Below are 21,850 nucleotides of genomic sequence, written 5' to 3'. Positions count from 1 at the left end.
GGGACATGCTGATTGCATGTAGTAATGGTGAAACTATTAAATCTGGGTTATATGGTCAATTAGTGTCTTCATGACTTCTGGTCAGTGATACAATGTAGTCTATCCTGAAGAAGACACAAAATGAAGGCAAATGTGCAAGTCTAAATGGACTGAATAAGGAGTGTTTGAAGCAGAGACATCTAGGAGTTCCAGCTTTCCCTAAGGAAATCTTGTATCTGTTGGGTATTGTGTGAGCAAGTTTAAAGTGTAATCTTTGGGCACAGTGTTGTCAGGCTCGGAACATTTATTTGTGCCTGTGAAATTAATGATGCTAGGCCAGTTAAAGTGGCAGCTAGTCATGGTTTTGCTGAATTCAGGTTTTCTTTCATGTTCTGCTTTCTCTTGCACAGTGTCCCATACACAGTAAATGCTTTTCATATCACTGTGGTGAGCCCTGATCTGTTACCAGTTTAACTCACTTATTATTTGAAAATAAGGGGCTTTCACCACTATGTTCTGGGCACTAGTTAGCTTTTGTGAATCTTGGGTAAAAGTCAAGTGTCTCTGAAGAAGACAACAGAATTTGTGTTGTATTTAGTGAAGCCTGGACCTACCACCTTGTGTTTGCAATGATTTGCAGTACTTCTTTTCTGTTAAAATCTTTTATGAGTTTTAGACAATCTTTTCCCAGCTAGATGATTTTTTTTCCTGGCCCTTAACAGTCTGAAGGTTTCCAAAACAGTAAAATTCTACTCCAGTAGAATTTAAACATTAACATCAATTATTGATTCCCACTGACTACAGTGCAGTCAGACTACATCTGGATCTTTTCTAGCTTATAGGTGTTCAGCTTCCATTGAAACTACTGAGGTATAATAACTGTGATAAGCCAGGCTTATCTCTGGATTTTAGTATGCTGGCAGTGTGCTGCCTTCTTTCCTTCTGCATCAATTCTAATGGAAAGAGGCACTGATGTAACCTCCTGTATATAGTGTGTGACCTTGCCTGGGGTTCCATTGGCATTGAATCCTCAGAAAAAGCACTTAAAAGTATTAAAAGTGGTGGAAGGGAAGATGGGAACTCTGAAGTTTAAGTTGTTAATGACGTATTTCTGTGAATGTCATCAAGGGTAATGGTTTCATACCTTCTTTTGTTTTCCAGAAGCTTCAGTTTGTATGGCGGGGCTCTCCTTCCTTATCTGAAAGACAGCAGATCTTCACCCACGTTATGGATCAGTACAGCTACTGTACTCCATCACACTTACCTTTTTCAAACAGGTCCAAAGATTTCCCAAATATGCAGAAATACTGTTCACTTCTGAGAGTTTATATTATTGGGGTTTAAGCATTTTCTTTGACTGTTTTCTTTCAAAAGTATCCTACTGCTTTCTCCTGGCCTGGTAGGTCAAGGAGATGTCTGGACTGTAGATCGGAGTAAGGATTAAGCATCCCCAGCTTTCCACCATAATAAATTAAGTTTATTCAGTACCTAACAATTGAATCCTCAAAAGTGACACTTTGTACTGACAGGCATTTAAAATACCTCTAAATATTGACACTTGTTTTCTTACACCTAGTGGCTTGAAAACATAGGTATGGCTTTCATCTTCTTATAATACAGTGACTGATTTACACTGTCAGTCCTTATTAAAAAAAAAAAATAGAATAAAACTGTGAAACAGTTTAATTACTGTAAGCATAAAATGTCCAAAGCAGGACTGGGGTCTTTTTTCTCTGCCTGGAAGTAAAGATTTAAAAGCTCCAGGAAGCTCAGTAGGGACTTGGTTATTGCTAATTGATTTTCTATGGGAGATTTTAAGCATTATCTTGAGCTGGGATTGTGTATATTGTCCATGTATAAACTAAAGCAACAAAAAAATTGCCATTTATTTTGTGAAGAAATTTCAGAACTTTTGAAAACTTTATTTTGCTTACTGGCTTATCCAGTAAAATACTCTGAAAATCAAGTCTAATTGGGGGAACATCCTCATTGTTACAAAGCTTGCTCATTTGTCCTATGGATTCTTTGACTTGAAAAGTTGGACAGTGTTCAAAGAAAACTGGAGACTCTTCTTCCTGCCTCCAACCCTAAATAAATACTTAAATACTAGCAATGAATATAAATGGAACTTTTTTTGCCTCTTATTCCCTGGGTATATGCATTTTACACCAGCACCTTTTGATATGTTTTTCCCAGTTGAGTAAATCCTGTTTACAGCTTACTTCTTTCTGCTTACTTCTTTCTGCTTAGGTCAGGATTTTTTTGGAATGGATTTGCAACTTTCCCAGATCCACCAAAGGATGGTGTTTATCCAGACATGAGTCTCCCTGTTACAGATGCTAACCTCCACCTGTATGCACAAACCATGGTGGCAAACATTAAGGAGAGAGCAGCCTGGTTCCAGACAGAGGAAGTGTTGTGGCCATGGGTAAGTGCCTGGTCAGTGTTTGTTTTAGAAGAGACAAGCACACTCCAGAGTGTAACTGCATGGTACTTGCTGCAGTAGGTACTGCAGAAATGCTGGTACAAACCATGTGACATGAAGTGTTTTTCTAATAATTGCAGTCCAAATGACTGACTAGTAATGATATTTAAAATTTCCTTGTATAGCCTGACAGTTGTCTGTCAAGTCTTCCACCCTACTCAATATAGAAAAAAAAAGTGACAAAACTGTAAAGAAAACTTCTTGCATAACTATATATTGCAGTATTCCTTCCTTTTTTCACCCCTTGCTTTGTCTATTTAAATGATTTCCTTTTTTAACTGTTTAGCCCAACGTAACTGTGCGTTAACAAAAATTATAGGCTTATAGGAAAGTGTATGACACTTAGGTTGACATGATTAGGTAGATTTCAGATGTGCAATCATTTTCTCATACAGTCTTTGTATTTTAGCTAGAACCATAAGAAAGCATATCCCAGCTTGGTCATCCAAACATTTTCTTCAGCAATATGCTGTGTTAATTACGTCCTACACATACGTATAGCACTGATGTGCTCTTGCTGTATTCAAGTCCTTAGGAAAGAATAACTTTGCCTAAACTGAGTGTACAGTCTGGTTTCTAATTTTGGTGGATGCTGTAGGTCTCATGATTACAATATTAAAGGATTATGTGTGTTCTTTATGGGCTATTTCACCACAGTATTTTCTGACTGATGCAGCTTTGAGTCACTGATGTGTTTTTCTCCTGTGTTTATGACACTGTTGGTTATACTGAATTTATTATTTTTGTAGAGAGAAGTAGAATATAACACTGTAGTTGTGCTATAGTGAAAATTGTGCTGGAATGGGGAGAAGTTTCAAATAGTACAAATAAATCCCTAACATCTAGATCCAAATACACAGTTTTGCAGTAATGTAAGAAAACTTCTGGTTCTCTGTGCTTGTGATAGATAAGGCTATGGAAAGAAATAGAGGGAATATATAGTTCTAGAACTCTATGCTTTTTCATTATTCTTTCATGATTACAGACAATCTGTGTGAGTAGCCCTGCTCAGTCAGTCTTGATAGTTTTGTAACTTATATCAGTTATATGGGCAGTCAAAATCAAAAGAAATACCCCTGAACATAGACTAGTGTTAAAAATTATCCTCCTTAATTATGTGACCTAAAGTCATTTGGCTGTTCTATGTTTGAAATTTCAGGGCTGTGACAAACAGTTCTTTAATGCATCTGTTCAGTACTCTAACATGGACCTGTTGGTGGAATATATTAACAAGCATTCTGCTGAGTTTGGAGTGACTGTCCAGTACGCCACTGTCAGTGATTACTTCCAAGCGGTTTATAGCAGGAATCTTACATGGGAAACTCGGGACTCTCAAGACTTTCTTCCTTATTCAACAGGTAATCAAGTTCACAGCTGCCTAATGTCTGCCTCAAATATACATAGGTAAAACTGTAATAAGGGAAAATGAGAAATAAAGAAGAAAAATGCCTGTTTGTAAGATTTGTTCTCTCTATGAGGTGTCATCAATAGACAAGTTGATTTGAGCTTAGTTGTGTAAAAAATATGGATGTCTATGAATATCTGGAGAAGCTACAGGTGACCAAGGCTATCTGAAAGCTCTTGGGGTAGTTCTGTGTTACTACAGTGGGATGGGGGTCCCCAAAGTGAACCTGTCAATGTTGAGGATTTGGTGTCCGTGCTCCAGGTAATTGGAGGAAATATATAATCTGGTCATATAGATTTGAATGTCCATTAATGCTTGTTGCATCCATCAGGAATCCAGTTTGTGAGCTCCAAATCCAATCTTTTCTATAAAGCAAGGCACACTAGATAAGAATGACCTGATCCAAACAAAATACTAATGTAGATGAACCCATAGTCTCCTCTAAGAGAAAATCTTGCCTTTTCATTAAAGAAAACAGTTTGAAATTCTGGGGTGGGGAATAATTTTCTTACAACTGAAATCTGAACAAGTAAAAATACTGTCAGTATTTCTGAAACTTTGTAATACAGTGTTATAAAAATTCTTTGCAGCTCCTTGTTGCTTGCTTGCATCTTACCTGCTGCACTAATTTAGCTAATTAAGCAGAGCTGAAAAGTACTAGAAAAAGACAAAATACATCATGCCATACCCAACATCCCTTTAATTCTTTTCCCCAATAAATTTATCCTTTTAGACCTCATATCAAGGTATGCAGAGAGAAGATACAGACAGCTTCTCAATTTCTAAATTCATTAATTTATTTTATTGCTTGGTTTATTTTTAAAATAGCATTGATTTCATTAAAGCACCTTTCTGTATAATTGTAGCTACCACTGCTTCATCACATTTTTTGACTGTGTACGTATATTTCAGACTGTTCTGCAATGTGTCTGTTAACTTTTCAATGAATAAAAATAACCATTGCTTCCTGTGAATCATGGCATGGACTGATCCCTGACTCCCTCACCTCCCTCTAGGGATTGTGTCATTTCTAACCACTTGCAGATAAAAGCATTGCCAGTTCTAACTGCTAATATCCTTTTACATCTGAGCTCTTTCCTTTATCTTTTGGCATAATTTACCTGCAGGATTCAATTGCTATTAGTTTGCATAATAGCAGCACCTTCAGTGTTCCAGGTGGGTGCCCACACAGAGATGTAGTTTTTTTTCCCAAATGACTTTCTGTGCCTTGCAATCGCAGTATAGATTTGAGTGCAATTTCTCCCACATGCTGTTTTGCTTCTTGATGATTAATCCTCTCTTATTCTTGCTATGCCCTTTTTTTGTGAGTCACTTGTTGGGCTGAGTGTCACTTATGACATCTGGAAACTCAAAAGTTTTAAGTCCCAGATAAGTATTTCCTTCTACTCTGCATTCATTGTACTGTGCTGTTACGTATGTGTGGTTCTTCTGTCTGTAACATTGAAAACTAAAATGGAATTAATTATTTTGAAACTTCTAGCACCTTTCAGGCCAAAAATAATTTGTCCTGAAGTTTTTTAAGCAAAAGATCCTATTTTCTAATTGTTGCCTTTGCTCTTGGGCTGATAGCAGATTATTACAGTTGCATGTGTGCTCTTTGGAAAACACTTTCTGCAACTTCTTTCTGTAAAACGTATTTATCGCTAGAGTATTTTAAGAGAAACTGCCCCCAAACAAACACACACTCCTACCCCTAATGAAAGATTCGAAGGTTTTAAAAACAAGTAATTGTTTTCCTAGTTCACTCTGTGGTATGCTGAAACATTAACACAAACAGAATATTGAAATACTTTCCAGTAACCACTTGAGGGCATCTTTTGATGTAGTTTGAAGTGCTGCAGTAGTTTGGAGTCATCATTTCAGTGTTTCTACTCCATTTTGAAGAAATTAAATTTAAGCCAAATCCCTTCAACCCCAAAAGGATGAAATGTAGACTGCGTGTATCAAGCAATTACCAAAGATTATAATCTATTTTATTAACAACTAATAATAATATATACTTCAGTGAAACTTGGAAAATTCTTTTGTGCAGATCCACAAGAAGGAAATTTCATAATGAACACAGGCTAACTTGGTTGGTACTGGCTTTGTATCAAACTTGCATGTTACTAGGCCTGTAGGAGAGATGATAGTTTTTCAAAATGCATGTTCCTGGCTGAGTTTCCTTGTAGGCTTTCTATTTGATGACTGCTGTGTAAATCCCCAGTAGGATTCATGTAAGAATCTGAACAGTAGTAGTAGTAGTAGTAGTAGTGATAGCTGTAGTAGTAGAATAAATGAAGTGGTAGTTTGATGTGTTTTGGATCTGTCCCACTCTAAACAGAGCCATTCCAAGCATGGACTGGGTTTTATACTTCTCGGAGTACATTGAAAGGAATTGCAAGGAGAGCAAGTTCACTGCTTTACGCTGGAGAATCCTTTTTTACACAGTATGTCCAGAAACACCCAGAAGGTTCTATTTGCAAATGTAAAGCCTTAGAGCAACTTCAGAGCCTTAGATGGGCAGTTTCAGAGGTAAAGATTGATTTATTTTCTGCTTTGAATGAAAATGTTTATTTTCCAAATGAAAAGTTTGCGTGAGCATTTCAGCTGGAGTGTCTCAAATTTGCTCTTATATTTTTGGAAATAACTTTCCCCCTTTTGCAAGCCATAAGTAAAAAAAAAGCAATTTCTTAAATTGCTTCTGAATTGCTTGAAGTCCTGAAACATGACTTCAGCCCCTTAACCATGCTTTCAAGACATGGTTACTGGCAATTGTTTTCTTCAACCAGTGAAAGGGTATATGGTTTCAAACTTTGCTATGAAATTCCTTTTCTTTGTGCTAGTTTTGTTATTTACAGAATTGTTCTTGAAAGTAAATAAAAACCAAACAAAAATGGAGCTAATTGAAAACTACTGATAATCTCTACTTCTTCAAGTTAGAAGAGGAAGGGCAGATTTGTTTCTTCAAAGTTCATCAGCCAAGTGATTAGTCTTGTATCATTAACTTTTGCACTATTATTTATAAAATAATTATTTTGTGCAGACCAGATCTAAGTAGGAAATGAAAAACCTGTCTTGTTACAGTATATTTGCTGCATTCTTGGTTTTGGTAACTTGTTTGGTTTTTTCCTCTAAGGATGTAATTTCAGTATATTAAAAGAGAAATATGTATAGAGGGAAACCTGTATTCATCTTGTCTTTGACCACTTCATTCAGTATGTAGGAATTCAGAGTAGGCTAAATGTGAATCTGAATATAGCTGTCATCCCTTATTGTTTTAAGTTGTGTGTCAGGAGTGTAATTGACAATAATGTTAATACAAATGCAAACCTGAAGTTTTCATCCTATTGTTCCTTTCAAATTACATTTAAATATAAGGTCCAGCACCACGATGGTGTAACAGGCACAGAGTCTCCCAAGGTGAAGGACATGTACATGAATAACTTGATGTATGGAATGTTCAACGTAAAGAAGCTAATGGCTTCCATAATCTTTGATATCAACAACGCGAAGAAGAATGGGGAGGTCTATTCTTCTGTTTACACTAAAGGCTCAGGAAAACCAGGTACTTCCTGCACACCTTTTCCAGTTTGCAAGCTACCTTATGAAAGCTATCATGTTTTCTTCCAAAACATTTAACATATTATGTATATCTATGTTCTGTGAACCATGGCTAGAAAATCCTGTTTGCCTTATGAGACACAGGAATTCTCAGCTGATGTTACACAGAACTCTACCTGCATATATTAGACCTGGCTCTCAGATTCAGACCTCAAATGTAAAACAAGGGGAAGAAGAGGTGCTGATCAGAGTAGTCACTAAACTAACTTTAGTCTGCAACAGAGCATTACATGATAAGGAGAACAGAGTAAGTAATGTTCTTACTATAATGTACTGCCAGCTTGTGTAAAAAATGCAAAAGGATTTTTAAGAAGTCTATTCTAAAGACCATACACTCCCTTTTATCTTTACTTTGGAAACTTTTTAAACTGTCAGACGTAAGCAGTGCTGTGGGCTGTGCAACAGACCGATTTGGATTTTTACAGGGCTGTTTTTAAATTAGGCTTCTCATTTGATCTTCTGTATAACTCTGATAAAGTTAATACTGCATGACAATGAGTTGCAAGCAGCTTATCTTCACTAAATACATTTACATTCAACTCAGGTGTCATTTTCTGTATACATGATCTTTTTTGATTAGGCCGAGCATAGAAGAATAAAGCAAAGAGGTTTTTATGAAGGACTATTAAATATTTTCCTTTTTTCAGTCCTGAAGTTTTACTGAAAGGTTTTTGTTACATTTTTGTAAGATAGTTGTACCTAGACAGGTTTCGTAAGTGCTTTTTAATGCCACGTTTTAAAAATACATAATGTAGTGACTGCCAGTTTTGTTTGTTTGCACAAAGGTGCTACAGATGTTGATCAGTATGTTGTTGTCTATAACCCACTGGCATGGAACATCACTACCTTTGTCACGGTTTCTGTCAGCAATGAGGCAATGAGTGTATATGATGAACTGGGATATTCTGTGCCAGCACAGGTACTTAAACTTTATTTCTTTCTGTTGCTTTTCTCTCACTTGTCAATTTTCATTGGCTGGATTCTACCTCCTGTCCAAGTGGGATTTTCCTACTTGTCCTTCAAGGTTTTTTTTACTTGCCTGTTGTCTCAACAAAGAGACTTTTTTTACTGTCCAAAAGGATTTGATGTTCTTATAGTGTGTTTGGTTTGTCCTTTGCATGTCTGCTGTGTGTGACCTGGTGTTTCTTACCTTATTTTTCTTTCCCTAAAAAACACTGTTTCAAGTAAATCTTTTTATGTAGAAGCACTGCCTTACAATTGACAGCCCTTTTAGTAAAATTGGCAGATTGCCTTGAGGAGGGAGAAGCAGAGAATTAAGAAATGTAGGTCTTAGAAACTAGTGTCAGTCAGCTACCATTTGATGGCTCATTCTGTCATAGCCAAGCTCCAAAACACAGCCAGCTGTTCCCTGGAAGGGAAGAAAGCAGCCTCAAGTGAAAGCTAGTACTAGGCTTTCTCTGCTGTACCAGAATGCATCATCATCAGTGGCTTGATAAACCTCCAGGAATGTTTCTGCGCATAAGGCCTGAAGAGGCCTGATGCAATTCCAGATGCTCCCCTCTGACCCTGAGATGCCAGATAGCTCAGCCAATTCTGCCAGCTGCACAGTGACCTGTGGCTTATGACTGTGACTGTGCATGAAGGCACGTTGTAGTCAGGTGGTGATGCACAGCAGCTATCCCTTGTCCTGTACCTGTACATGTGATGGCACAGGACCTTACTGCCTTCCTCTGGAAACCATCAGTCTCTTTGGGTTGGCACATGGTCATGCTTGCCTGTCAGTCACTTACCTCCCACAAGTCGTTCTGTCTGAATTACTTCTGTCTTGTAAGATACAAAGACAAGATTGACATTTAGTCAAGGCATTTATTCAGGATTTGGGAAGTCCTAAAGGTACGTTGCCCTTATTTTAAAGAGGCAGAACTCTCTGTACCAAGTTGATCTGTATTCTTGGTTGCTAGAAGTTATTCTTATATGCATATGGGTAGTCACTTGAGGCTAAGTAAAATCTCTTTAGCAGTTATGGCAAGTTGGTTTGGGGTCTTTTAATTCCAGTATGTGCAGTTCAAAAGTGTATTCATATTACACACTCTTTCCTTTTGTGAGAAATATAACCTTAGCTCAGGACAATTGTGTAAATACAAAGATGAGAGGAACTGAAACTTTGGCAAGTGCTCTGCTGCCTTCTGCACCACATGCACGAGTATCATGAAGGGAGAGAATGGGAGTACACTCTGCTGATATCACTGTTGTTAGGTTGTCTGTGGTGTAACTGGACATATGTTAGTCCACAGTGTGAAGATACAAACAGCTTGCTTGAATTGCTTGTTAGTTATAACTAGGTTCTTTGTCCATAGAATCTGTTCAGTATTTATCTAGCCCCATTTTCTTTCTCCAAATCAAAAGTAGTACTAAAGTATATAACATTTAATGGGCAGGATATGTGTAATTGAAAGATGATTTAAAACTGATGTTTAATGTATTTCAGTATTACGTAACACTGGTTCAAAAGGATGTTAAATGCTTCTATCTCCTTTTCATGTGCCTTCCCTAAAGTGAGGGTCCATGTTGGTGCTTCCTCCTCTTGTCATGAGTTTTCTTTTTTTGCACTGGTCATGTCTCTAGTGTTTCACTCTCTTTTCTGTCATTTGACTGATCAATTTAATTTAATTTATTATTATATCTGCTCTTATAGACAGATTACAGTTGCAGTGTAATCTTAAATTGTGATTCCATGTTCACATTAAAATAACCCTTTTAATTTGCATAGTGACTTTCCTTCACTAGTAAGACTCAGCTTAATCCAAGTTCACCAGGCTCCCAATTAAAAACAGCATGGATCTACATTATAATTTAGAATTATAAAAATGGCATATTTAGAAAGTTATTATTAAAGTAGAAGCTATTTTTTATAATTTAGGGCTTACAGCACATGAAAGTAATTGCCTTGCCAATTAATTTTCTGTAATGAAGCATTTTTGTGTATACTAATGTACAGGTTCAAAGCTCTGTGGAATCCCAGTCTACCTATGATTTGTATATCCTAGTTGAAATAAGTGGTCTGAGCTACAGAAAATACAGTATTAAACCCTTGGATGGTAAAGAGTCTGCATTTATTGGGAGCTCAGTCAAGTACAAGCGGAGAGACTTAACTCGTGCAGATCAGCAAAGTCCACGATTGTTTCCTGTGGTTAACAACTGCTACCAGATCGTGTTTGACCAAAACACAAACCTGATGCACAGCATCACAGACAGGTAAGATTGCCTGCTTGTTTCAATAATGTTTCAGATTTTGTGAAATACTTCATAAAAATAAATCCAAGGACTGTGTGATGTGTCTTAATTCCAAGACTCAACAAAATATTCTTTGCGGTCTTTAAAATTATTTTTTATCCCCACATGTCCTCCTTTTTACAGGACACTTCCACACCAGCACAGGCATGATTCTATACTAGTTCTGTGTTGTTGCTCTGTTTAACTTTGCAGTTGGTCTGAGATGACATATAGTAATAACTAGTATATCAGCAGAGTTTTAGTGTACTTCAGAACAAAAGAGGGTTATGAATGTGCATTTTTATTAAAAATTACTAAATAAGCACATATACTGTGGCTACACAATGATCCTTAAGTGATGAACTAAGGGCTTACTTATACTAAGTACTGTTTTGCAAGTCCATATCACTCTTTCTGTGGTAGAAAGCTAAAAAACTGTTTGAAAGGAAACTTTTAACTAAGGAGTTTCCATTTAATCAGGTAGATAAAATGGAAGAATTATCAAGATTTAGGTGAGATTTGAGGTTTTCAGATGGTCTTTCTCAGCCGATGTGAATTGGCACATTTTCTTCAGCTTCAGTGCAGTGCCTGCTCAGGATTCAGATTGTCACCTATTGTAACTGATGGAATATTTGACTCCTTTTTTCACTGCATGGTGTTGGCTAGATCTCTTTCACCTTGGCAGTTTCATTCATAATTCTGCCTCCTAGAGCAAGAACTCGTTGTTCAGTATCATTAAAACCAGCTTTACAAGTATAGCTGGACCTTATCTAAGAGCCCTGGAATAAGTATTTTCTCAGAGTGCCTCTAGATCATAACTGTCTCCAAATTCTATGAGAAATAAAGTGCAGAACAACAACCTAGATTCAGTTCACAGTTTTCTTCATCCTGTTCTGGCAGGCAGCAAGAGCTGGAATTCAGTATGTAGGGAAATGAGATATTCACTTCACAAGCCTTCAGACAAGCTCAAAATGCTTGAGTTTCAGAAAGTATGCAGTGGGATAATGGGAAAGAATGAGGCCTCAGGTCAGAATGGGAGGAAAGGTTGAAAAAACTTGGGATCTTCAATTGGGAAGCCTTTTACGTTCAGCTGCAACAGCTAGAACTTCTAGATCCTGCTTCTGCACTAAAAGTGTCTCGTAAGAGAAGTAGTAGAAAACATTTGGATATTCTCCTCAGTTATTACAAATTGTGGGTAGCTGTATCAATATGAGATAAAATATTTGGCAGTATAAATTTATAATACTAGATTAAGTGATTTTTCCCATTTTCACAGCAAGTTGCCAAAGGCAGAGCAGATAGCTGAGAGCCTTTATATGACTTTCTAAAAATTGTGATAATAAGTCATGAATAGCTAAACTGTAAGCTGCAGTGGAGAGAGGAGGGGATACAGTTGGTAGTGAGTGACTGTAAATGTTGCTACCCTGTTGATTTTATTGCTACCAGTGTTGAACATGGAAACTTGCATCATGCTGATTTTACCTAGCTACAAAGTTAAATGACCCTAATTGTTTTATTCATTAGTGCAGTGCAGTGTACCTCATTCTTGTGAAATGGGTAGTTTTAATCCTTTAGCAACTCTGGCATCAAAACAATGAGGTAATTAAGATGTTTAATATAAACATCTTAAGATGTTTAACCTTAAGATGATTCTCTTCTACAAAAATAGAAAATTACATAGAATCTCTATTTGCTTGCAAACTGACATGTATCTTAATGGCAAGCACTTTAATTCTTTGCTGTCCTTATTTACTCAGTCTCACAAAATCAATCCACTGTGAAGAAACAGTCTTTTGTCCTTACATTTCCAGCCTCCTATTTCCACCTTGCATTTCCACCCTCCATTACTGTTGCTGTTCAGCTTTGCATTTATCATGTACAAAACGTGTTTGTAACTTATATAATTTTTACTCTTCTGTGGATTCTCAGGGAGACTAACCAGACTGTCCAGTTCACCCAGGAGTTCCTTGAGTACCACGTAAATGGAGACACAAAGAAAGGACCCATTTCAGATAACTATTTATTTGCTCCAAATGCTTCAGCTGTTCCAGTGTCAAAAGCAGTGGGGTTGGAAGTGATGTCTGGAAGCTTGATGACAGAGATACGCCAGTATTTCTACAGGTACAGCACCATTACAGCTTCACTTCACTGGAAGGCTCAGATATGTATGAGGTTACTTCTGTACAGTTGTTCCTAAGCTCTGTGTATTTGTACTGTTTAGGATTTATACAAAAGAACAATTATACATCTGCTGAATGTACTGCTGAGGAAGCACCTCCTGTAAATCATAGAATCATAGAATTGTTGGTGTTAGGACTGTAAAGATGCAGTTCCAAACCCTGTCCTGCAGGGACACCTTTCACTAGACCAGGTTGCTCAAAGCCCCATACAACCTTTAGCCAGAGCTAGAGCCTTTAGCACCTCCAGGATGGAGCATCTACAGTTCCTCTGCATCAGTGTGTTGTTACTCTCAGAGTAAGGAATTTCTTTCTAACATCTTATCTAAACCTACTCCTTTTTGGTCTAAAGCCATTTCCCCTTGTCCTGTCACTGCATGACTTTGTCAAAAGTACCTCTCCAGCTCTCTGGTAGGTCCCCTTCAGGTACTGGAAGGCTGCCCTAAGGTCCCTCTGAGCATCTTTGTGGCCTCTTCTGGACTCCTTCCAGCAGCTCCTGGTGCTTCCCATGTTGTGGGCCCCAGAGCTGGCTGCAGTACTGTGGGTGGGGGTCCCATGGAGGGGAAGCAGAGGGGCAGAATGCCCACCTTGACCTGCTGGTTGTGCTGTTTCAGAGGCAGCCCAGGACATGTTTGGGTTTCTGGGCTGTGAGCACATGCTTTACCAGCTCATGTTGAGCTTCTTATTAACCAGCACCCCCAATTCCTTCTCCTCAGGGCTGCTCTCCAGCCTTTCTCTGTGCAGCCTGTGTTTGTGCTTGGGATTGCCCTGACACAGGTGCAGGATCTTGCACTTGGTCTTGTTGAACTTCATGAGGTTCACATGGGCCCACTTCTGAAACACATTGCTGCAGGAGGGAGGGAGGGATGTGGAGATTGTTTAGGGTGATCCTCTGTGGTACATTTTTTAAGGCAACATCTGTTCAGAAACTGGTTCTGTACAACTCAATGAATATTGCAGCTAATATCTTACATGGATGGAAATTGGATATAATGATACATTTTAGTAGCTGTGAATACCTATCTTGAAAGCAAGTTAGAGAAAGGAGAAATAAATCCTTTATAAGGTCACTCTGACCCCTGATTAATTAGCTACTTTTCTGTGTTAAAATTATATCTGTCTACAAACTCTTTACCCTCTTTTACATCTGGTTGTTTGGCTGAAGTCTTTTGCTTTACATGGCATTGCTCAAGGATTGTAGTTGAGGAGGACCTTTGGAAAGTAGTGTGGAATTCTTGCATCAAAGCTGATATCACCCAGATTGAAAAAATGCATATATTCTGTACAATGTAAATATGTTGCTTAGGGAGTCATAATAACTTTTTAATTTTTTTTTAATTTTGAGAAAAACAGAGTCTTTGTAATCAAATGAAGAAGCCTCCTGGCACTTGTAGTGTGAAAGAAACTTACAGGATATCACTTACTCTGGTTGAATATCTGTATATTTGAAAGTTAAATTGAAATTAAAAATAATTGTACATGAAATAAATAGAAAATGGGCAAGAAAGTCTGCATAGGATGACATGAGGAGTGCCTTGCAAGTTTTGTCATAATCAGTCAAGTGCTCCACTTTCTAAACTCTGCATCCTTCCTCTCATCTTTATAGCAATGTTACTTCTCAGGACTATATATATGCAGTGTACACCAGGCTGTATTCAGTACCAGATGGCTACGATGGGAAGATGCTTTGCCATAGGATAGAGCAAGAATACAGTGTTGGGCCTCTGGAATTAAATCGTGAAGCAATTCTAAGAACAAGCACAAATTTGAACACCAAACAACTTCTCTACACCGACAACAATGGATATCAGATGCAGAAAAGACCATTCAAGGCATATGTCAATAACACAGTGGCTCGGGTAGGCACAAAGGTGTAATCCAAAGTCAGTTGTGTCTTTGTTCTGCGTTTCCTGGTTAATTCCTCGTAATATTATCTCTGCATGGTTTGCTGTGTGTTTACAGAACTATTACCCAATGGTCCAGACTGCCTACATTGAAGATGATACCACAAGGCTGATGCTGCTTGCAGAAAGAGCTCATGGTGTATCAAGCCAAGGGAATGGACAAGTTGAGGTAACATACAAATTTTTGTTTCTTTTTCTGGGTGAGTGTAATTTCATGGTAGTGGATAATATAAGTAAAACCTGATGGCTGATTCCTGCTGTGATGTTTACCTTCCCAATACAGGTGATGCTACACAGGAGACTGTGGAACAACCTTCAGTGGGACCTGAGTAACAATCTCACTTTGAATGACTCCTCAGTGGTTCGCCCAGTAATTTGGCTTATTTTAGGAGCCAAGGCTGCCACCAATACTTTGTATCGGACAAGTGGACTGGCATTAGAGCATAGGCCAGTAGTAATGTTTGGAGCATTACCAGGTAATCACTCAGCTTCCTGTGCTATCTTTAGCATCTGAATGGCTTGTTTATGTTGCTTTGATTTATGCTGTTGAGTTTTTAAATGCAGACTTCAAGCCTCCTGTGAGGCAGAGTTAGTATATAGTGAGTTAGGAGGGAGGTTTAGAGCTTGCTCATTACTTTTCATTAATTTCAAACATGGATGTTGTCCAAGTATATGAAATGTTTCTCTTGTTATATAATTATCTCTACTTTCAGAGGAAAATAAATTTTAAAGCATCTAATGAGAACAAAACGTTCACACAGGGAATTAGTCCAAAGTAGGTAGTGCACCATATATTGGCTTCCTGGATACTGAGTCCTTAATGACCATTTTTGAGTCATTCTTTTAAAAATACTTGTTCACCTTGTCAACTAAAACTGAAGCCTTGTAGTGAAATAGAAATTTCAAACTGCAGTGAAATTTGTTTTATTGAAAGCTCTGACAGACTATTCTAGCAGTTAAAATCATGCTGCTTCCTGCTTTGTATCTTGGAAGGCCTTGGAGGAGAAAGCATGTTATCTATTTTGCCTCTGCCTTTGCAGAATAAGCAAAAAGCCCTTTACCCTTCCACAGTGCCCTAGCCAGGCTTGTGTGTGTGATGGATTTTAATGTTTGTTTTGTTTTATTTTGCATGAAGGAGATAAACCAAAGCTACCCAGACAACTTCAACAGAATTCAGTCCATGATTTGCCTGTAACTGTGCCACCTAATCTTCATCTCCAGACTCTGAGCATTCCAGGGTGGAGGTACAGCTCTAATCATGCAGAGCAGGTCCGCAGCATCCACATGGGTAGGTGCCTTCAAAGAGGTGGCTGGTTGTTACACTTAAATAAGCTGGTTTTCTTTTTTTCTCTCTTCTGTGGCTAGTATTTTTATTTATGCAAAGTGTTAAATTCCTCAGTCAAGAAATTTAATTGTGCTGTATTATTTCTCTGCTCAAGTAGTAAAATATTTCTCCTGCATGAGTTTTTCATGCCTGTTAGTGACATTCCTGTCAAAGTGGGAGCTGGTTGTTTCCTGATATCAGTCCTCTTGCTAACTTTAAAAAATAGGAACTAAGATCAAATTATGAGAGTTTAAAGTTTAAAAAAAAATGTTTAATGCTTGGGTTTAATTTTAAACTAAGAAAATATATACATTTTGATTTCTTTTGAAGGTAAACAGAAGCAAGGTGATGCAGATTTCAGTCGTGTCCTGCTAAGAATCAGACACTTGTATGAAGTTGGAGAGGATCCTGTGCTGTCTCAGCCTGTGATAGTAGATTTAAAGGTAAATCTAACCCTTTGAGACGGAATAGCAAATGAGGTGTTTTTATTCCAAAGAGGAATGGTTCTGGAATGACACATCATGTGTACTATGAAGTACACAAAAGATGGATGAAAAAGTATTATAGAAATTTAACCTCAGAGGGAAGTGAGCCTTTTTTTCTTGGCTTTGCAACACAGAAGACATTACTTCAGATGAAGTTGCTGTAGGCACAGCATGAAGATAAATGCTAAATATGGGTAGGACTGGATCTGCTGAGCTCTTGGTAGTTACCTAAACTGCAGTACCTTAACCAGTCCAGAGAGTAGGATTCTTTTTTATTTCTTTAGTTATTGAAAATTGTACCTATAATTAATGAAACATGGACAGTGTTAAAGGCAAACATTTTTTTTCTTTACAGTTGATTTCTGTGTGTTGTTCAAACTTTGTCATTTTCATCATGTGCTCACTTTTTTTCAGTTTCATGTCTATTTGATCTTTCCTATGGAAGTAAATTACTTCATACTCCATGGCAGGGGTTTATTATTTTGATTGTCATGACAGAAGCATGTAGGATGTGTAGGATTCTCTGTTTCAGTAAAAGGAGGAGTGTGAGTTTCAGCCCTTTTAATAGACTCTGTACTACAACACAGAGGAAGTTTTCAGCACCTCAGCTTAGTTTGAAGCCCAGTGAATTTGTATTTGCCCTTGTGTTTCCTGACCTTGCAGATTTTTAAAGTCTCTCTGCTGTAATTAACAGGCTAGAGTTGAAAATTCTATCTGGTCTTACTGTGTACTAGGCTGGTGAGTTGATACTATTGTCTGTGAACTCTCATTTGATTCCTGGTGTTTTCTTTACTCCCAGGCTTTGCTAAAGGGATTGGGATCAGTGATGACAGTGGAAGAGCGATCCCTCACGGGCACCTGGGATGTGAACACTTTGGAGCGGTGGAAATGGAAGACTGCACAATATCCAGGCAAAAGTAGGTGGAATAATGTGTTTGGTGTCCATATTGTTGTTAACTGTTGAAGCTTGATGATTAGTCTAGTTAAAAATATTTTTAAAATTGCAAGATTAGAAATGCCTTACTGTTTTGTATGACAGACCTGGTACCTGTCACAGCCAGCAGGTAGGAACATTTCACAAAGATTCCCTGCAAGTACGTGACTGTCATATTTATCCAATAGTTTGTTTTGCCTAGAAGTGTTCAAAAGCTTGGAATCTTTCTGGAGTTTTCTTTGTTCAGATAGAAGTGGCTACTTTATGAATTCATATTTGTGACACAGATTGGTTTTGTCAGATGCTGATGAGTTGCATTTTGTCTAAGCATAAGCCTATGCTGCAAAAAACACACAGCTTCAGTTAAAAATCTCTGCTGTAATCAGCTTAAAGGACTCTGTGGATATGATTCAAGTTGGGGCTGACACTCAGATCCAGTGCTGTGGGTGACCTCATTTTACTTCTCATTCCAGTTAGTTTTTTGGACAATGTCCTACTGTCACATACATATTGTGCCTTGTAAAAAGCTTGCAGAGGTTTTGGAATGGGCTAGGTGAGAGTTTAGAGCTCTATTTGAACTGCAGCTCAGAGCTTGCTTGCTCTGTATTCATGATGAAGAAAAGGTGCATGACTGGGGAGTCACTGCACATTTTGTGTGTAAGTCAATGTGTGAAAAGAAGTTGTATATTTTAATATTAAGAATGGGTACATCTTAGGCTCTATACTACTTGGAGTTTTAGGGAGAAGAATCTGCTCAAACACTAGCTTTTAGGGAAGAGATGAGTTAAAACTGATGTGATAGAATAACATATCCATTTGAATAAAGCTGCTTTAATAAATTATCAATGCTTTTGTGTTTTACAGGATTCTTCAACAGCACAGAGACCTCAGAAGACTTTATAGTAACTGTTCACCCAAAGGAAATAAGGACTTTCTTCGTGTACTTTCAGGTTCAATAATGTTTGATGATGTATATCAGGTGAATATGTAATATCTTTGAAGTTTTGTTTCAAGATACAAGTGATGATCTTGAAAAAAATCCTACTGCTGTTAATGAAAGAAAAAAATCATTTTGGAATAAACTTCGAATTTAATTGAGTTGTTGGCCTGAGGTGTGGATGTTTTTTTCCGTTAATTATATAAAACTTTCCTTTTCTGAAACTTGTTCAATGCAAAATAGACCTGTGAGCATGTTGAATATTCTTTTGCTTGCTATTGATGGTTTTAAAGTGATTGCTTCTATGATGCTTCACTGTGAAGCACTAACAAAATCTTATTAGTCCTACAGTCTTGAATTGTCTTTCTAATTAACAGTGCTGCCAAGAGTCTTCTCTTAAGGTTTTTATTGTTAGAGAAGATGAGTTCCAAATCACAGAATAGTGATTGGTTAAGTGTTGTTCTATTCCTACACACAAGGAGAAATGCCTGCTGTGTTTCAGCTACTTTGTCTTCTGTGAAACAACTGTAGGTTTTCTACTTTGCTGTAAACTGAAATGGAATGCTTGTATTCCTTTGCTCAAGTTCATTTAAATTGTGTCTCTTTAAGGTTCAGAACTGAGGAAATTTTCCTGGCAGAATCTGGGTCCTAGATATGTGCCTTGTGGTCAAGGTAAACTGAAGCCAGTTTGACAGTAGAAGGTGTCTTGTCCCATGGCCAGTAACTGACTCATCATGTAAGCTGAAGGAGGAGCACTGTTCTTGTGATGCTGTGGACTTTATTAATTCTCAGGCTCAGAGAATGTGCACAGTGGTAGCAGGAAATGTTCCAATAGCAGCAAGTCAAAGTTAGCTATGGAATACTGTGTGGAGAGGCTAAACTGGCAGTGAGGGCAAATTCTAAGCAGATCTGATTGAGCAGCTGAAGGAAACTTGGAGAGCGACTAACTTTCCCAAGAGCTGGTAAAGATTTTTGTCAAAAATAAAAGCTGCATTTTTTCTGTTTTTGTTCTTAGCTCTAGACAACATGGATGGGTAGAATCTTACTCTGTTCTCATGCCATCGGACATCTCTACTTATTTTGCCTGTTCACCAGGAAAATGGCCACAGCTGAGATGAGAATCAAGCAGGTTACTTCACTACAGTAGTAATGATGAATGTTGTTTGGTGCAACACTGTACAAAGCTGTATTTATGATGAGTGAAACATAAAACTGAAAGAGGAAATAGATTTAAAAGAGAATAGGTGCATTTTCAGCCAGTTAATAGTCACAGATCTAGATTCCTGTAAAAATGACTTTTTACTGTGGTAATTGTTCTAATTTACTTTGGCTGTTTAGCAATAATTTTCTCCACATGGAAACACTGTTCAAGAACGAAGGAAAAAGAGTGAAAAAGGCCTTTCCAGAATACCTATTGGGAAATAGTTATGCTGAAGACCTGTGCTGGTGGTCAACTTTCCTGTGCAGACAGCCTGTTTTGCATCTCATTGAAATCACTGCAGAAACTGTCACATTCAGTTATTGGATGAAGAAAGGTTGTTTGGTATTTTCTGATGGTTATTTTTTGTCCTTGGCTATAAATATTTAGTGGTGTGCCAATCGAACCTGTCCTACTGCAGTGAAAGCCATTTTCCTGCAACATTAAGCCAGAAGGGGAAGCACATAAAAACAGTTACTGTGATGCAGTAAAGCATGATGGCAGCTGGTTTTCATTTTGTTTTGTGTATGTATTTGGGAAATGAAACATGTTCAACTAGGTCATTTTCCTTGCTTCTGCATCTTCCTTCATTCTCTGCCTGGTTCTGCTGTGGAATATAATGCAGGGCTTACATAGGGATATGATTACAATTCATATTTTTGTGACTGAAGTGGTCATTAATACAAATGATGGTAACAGCAAGTTATGTTGATAGATTATAAACATTGAACTGTCCCTTCAGTGAGCAATTGCATGTCAGTCCTGGCCAAGCAGCAAAGGATCCTACAGCTGCTACCTCCAGGCACTGCTTTCCCAGGTGGCAGATTGAACTAGGCCTACAAAAACCTTCTAATACAGCATAATATAAGCAGGAATACCTCATTACCAGCTGATTTATCTGTTTGAGGGAATTTCTGTTTTGATTAGTGGAAGCTTTCTGATTTAAAGGAAAAAAATAACATGAAAAGGAATATTTTATCTGGAGTTATTTCAAGGCAATTGGCCATCAGGGAATAATTTGCCAGAGTCAAATCTTGTATTGCACTGGAGGCATCCCAGACTGTGGTCTGTAAAAATCATGGCATTTCTGCTAGAAGAAGATGTCATTCCCTATTTTGAATGTTCTTTTTCTTGAGAAGTCTCAGCCTAAGCAAATGGAAGCCTGCAGGCATTCAAATCTCGGTAGAGGGACCTGTTTACTAATGATCCTTTATCTTCCCTCACATATATGAATCTATTGAAGAGGAATACTGCAGTGCTACATAAAAAATTGATAGAAATCAAGCCACTCAAATGCTACTTCAAACCATACATCAGAAGGACCTGCAAAAGAGATTTGATGTAATGTCATAACCAGAGGACAAAGTCACACGTGTGCAGCATGTTTTGCTGTGGTAAGCCTTGGTGTTAGTTTCAGTTCCACACACATTCTCCTCAGTGTTTCTATCTATTAATAAATTTTCCCAGCTGACAGTTGCACCTCAAAAAAGCTGCTGTCTCATTAATGTTTATGTTACAAGCTCAAACAAGTTTGACATACAGGTGAGAAGGAAGAGGGTTTAGATTCTCTTTGTTCCAAAGTTTCAGGTAATTTTCAGTATGCCTCAACTGGTGCTCTTTAAAAGTGACAGAGAAAAGTTTGGGGAAGAGAGATTTGTGGAAAGTGTTTGGAAGAGACTGACTGGCTGTTCTGAGCAGCTGCTCTGCAATCATCTCCAGCACACAGGTGAGTAAGTGTACACATTTAGAGAATCCAAATTCATCAATGTAGTTTCCAAGTTTAAATACGATTGAGTTGCAGAAAGATCCCATTAATATTTCTTTTCTTTCTGTTGTAGATGTTTTCCTAACCCATGTAGTTATTTTGTATGCTACACTTCTGGCAGCAAAGGTCACTTAAGCAATTTTGACACCGTATTTTTCCACCCACTCAGTAGTTCTGTGGTGAGTTTGTGGAGTTGTGTTGTAAAATGGTACAGAGAAGTTACCAGGGCTAAAAATAAACCTTTCAGCCAACCTATTTTTCTGTGTGCTAGTTCATTTCATCTCTGACGGTAGATGCTTTGGACTAGAACCAAAGTATCTCTTAGAGTAAATACAAGCTGCTATCAGCTCTATGGAAAAAGCTTCACCTAGTTTCTAGACAAATTCTGCATGTTGGAGC

The 21,850-nt window shown here is 37.8% G+C and overlaps 1 protein-coding gene across 1 annotated transcript in view; it reads left to right on the top strand.

Moving 5' to 3' along the window:
• Positions 1-18,649, top strand: part of MAN2B2 (mannosidase alpha class 2B member 2) — a 29,756-nt gene extending 11,107 nt beyond the window's left edge. Inside the window, exons 5-19 of the mRNA XM_023925528.2 lie at positions 1,141-1,256; positions 2,230-2,407; positions 3,624-3,822; positions 6,214-6,404; positions 7,251-7,437; positions 8,279-8,412; positions 10,453-10,709; positions 12,657-12,848; positions 14,511-14,763; positions 14,867-14,977; positions 15,092-15,284; positions 15,944-16,096; positions 16,463-16,575; positions 17,417-17,534; positions 18,416-18,649. Of these exons, the coding sequence (XP_023781296.2) occupies positions 1,141-1,256; positions 2,230-2,407; positions 3,624-3,822; positions 6,214-6,404; positions 7,251-7,437; positions 8,279-8,412; positions 10,453-10,709; positions 12,657-12,848; positions 14,511-14,763; positions 14,867-14,977; positions 15,092-15,284; positions 15,944-16,096; positions 16,463-16,575; positions 17,417-17,534; positions 18,416-18,510 (2,490 nt within the window). The 3' untranslated portion in view covers positions 18,511-18,649. The remainder of the gene's footprint in view (positions 1-1,140; positions 1,257-2,229; positions 2,408-3,623; positions 3,823-6,213; positions 6,405-7,250; positions 7,438-8,278; positions 8,413-10,452; positions 10,710-12,656; positions 12,849-14,510; positions 14,764-14,866; positions 14,978-15,091; positions 15,285-15,943; positions 16,097-16,462; positions 16,576-17,416; positions 17,535-18,415) is intronic.
• The last annotated feature ends 3,201 nt before the right edge of the window (positions 18,650-21,850 follow it).

Source organism: Cyanistes caeruleus, chromosome 5 (assembly GCF_971803275.1).
Source record: "Cyanistes caeruleus chromosome 5, bCyaCae1.hap1.1, whole genome shotgun sequence".
Classification (NCBI taxonomy): Eukaryota; Metazoa; Chordata; class Aves; order Passeriformes; family Paridae; genus Cyanistes; species Cyanistes caeruleus.
Note: the sequence above shows the minus strand (reverse complement) of the source record. Positions and strands in the feature narration are given on the sequence as shown.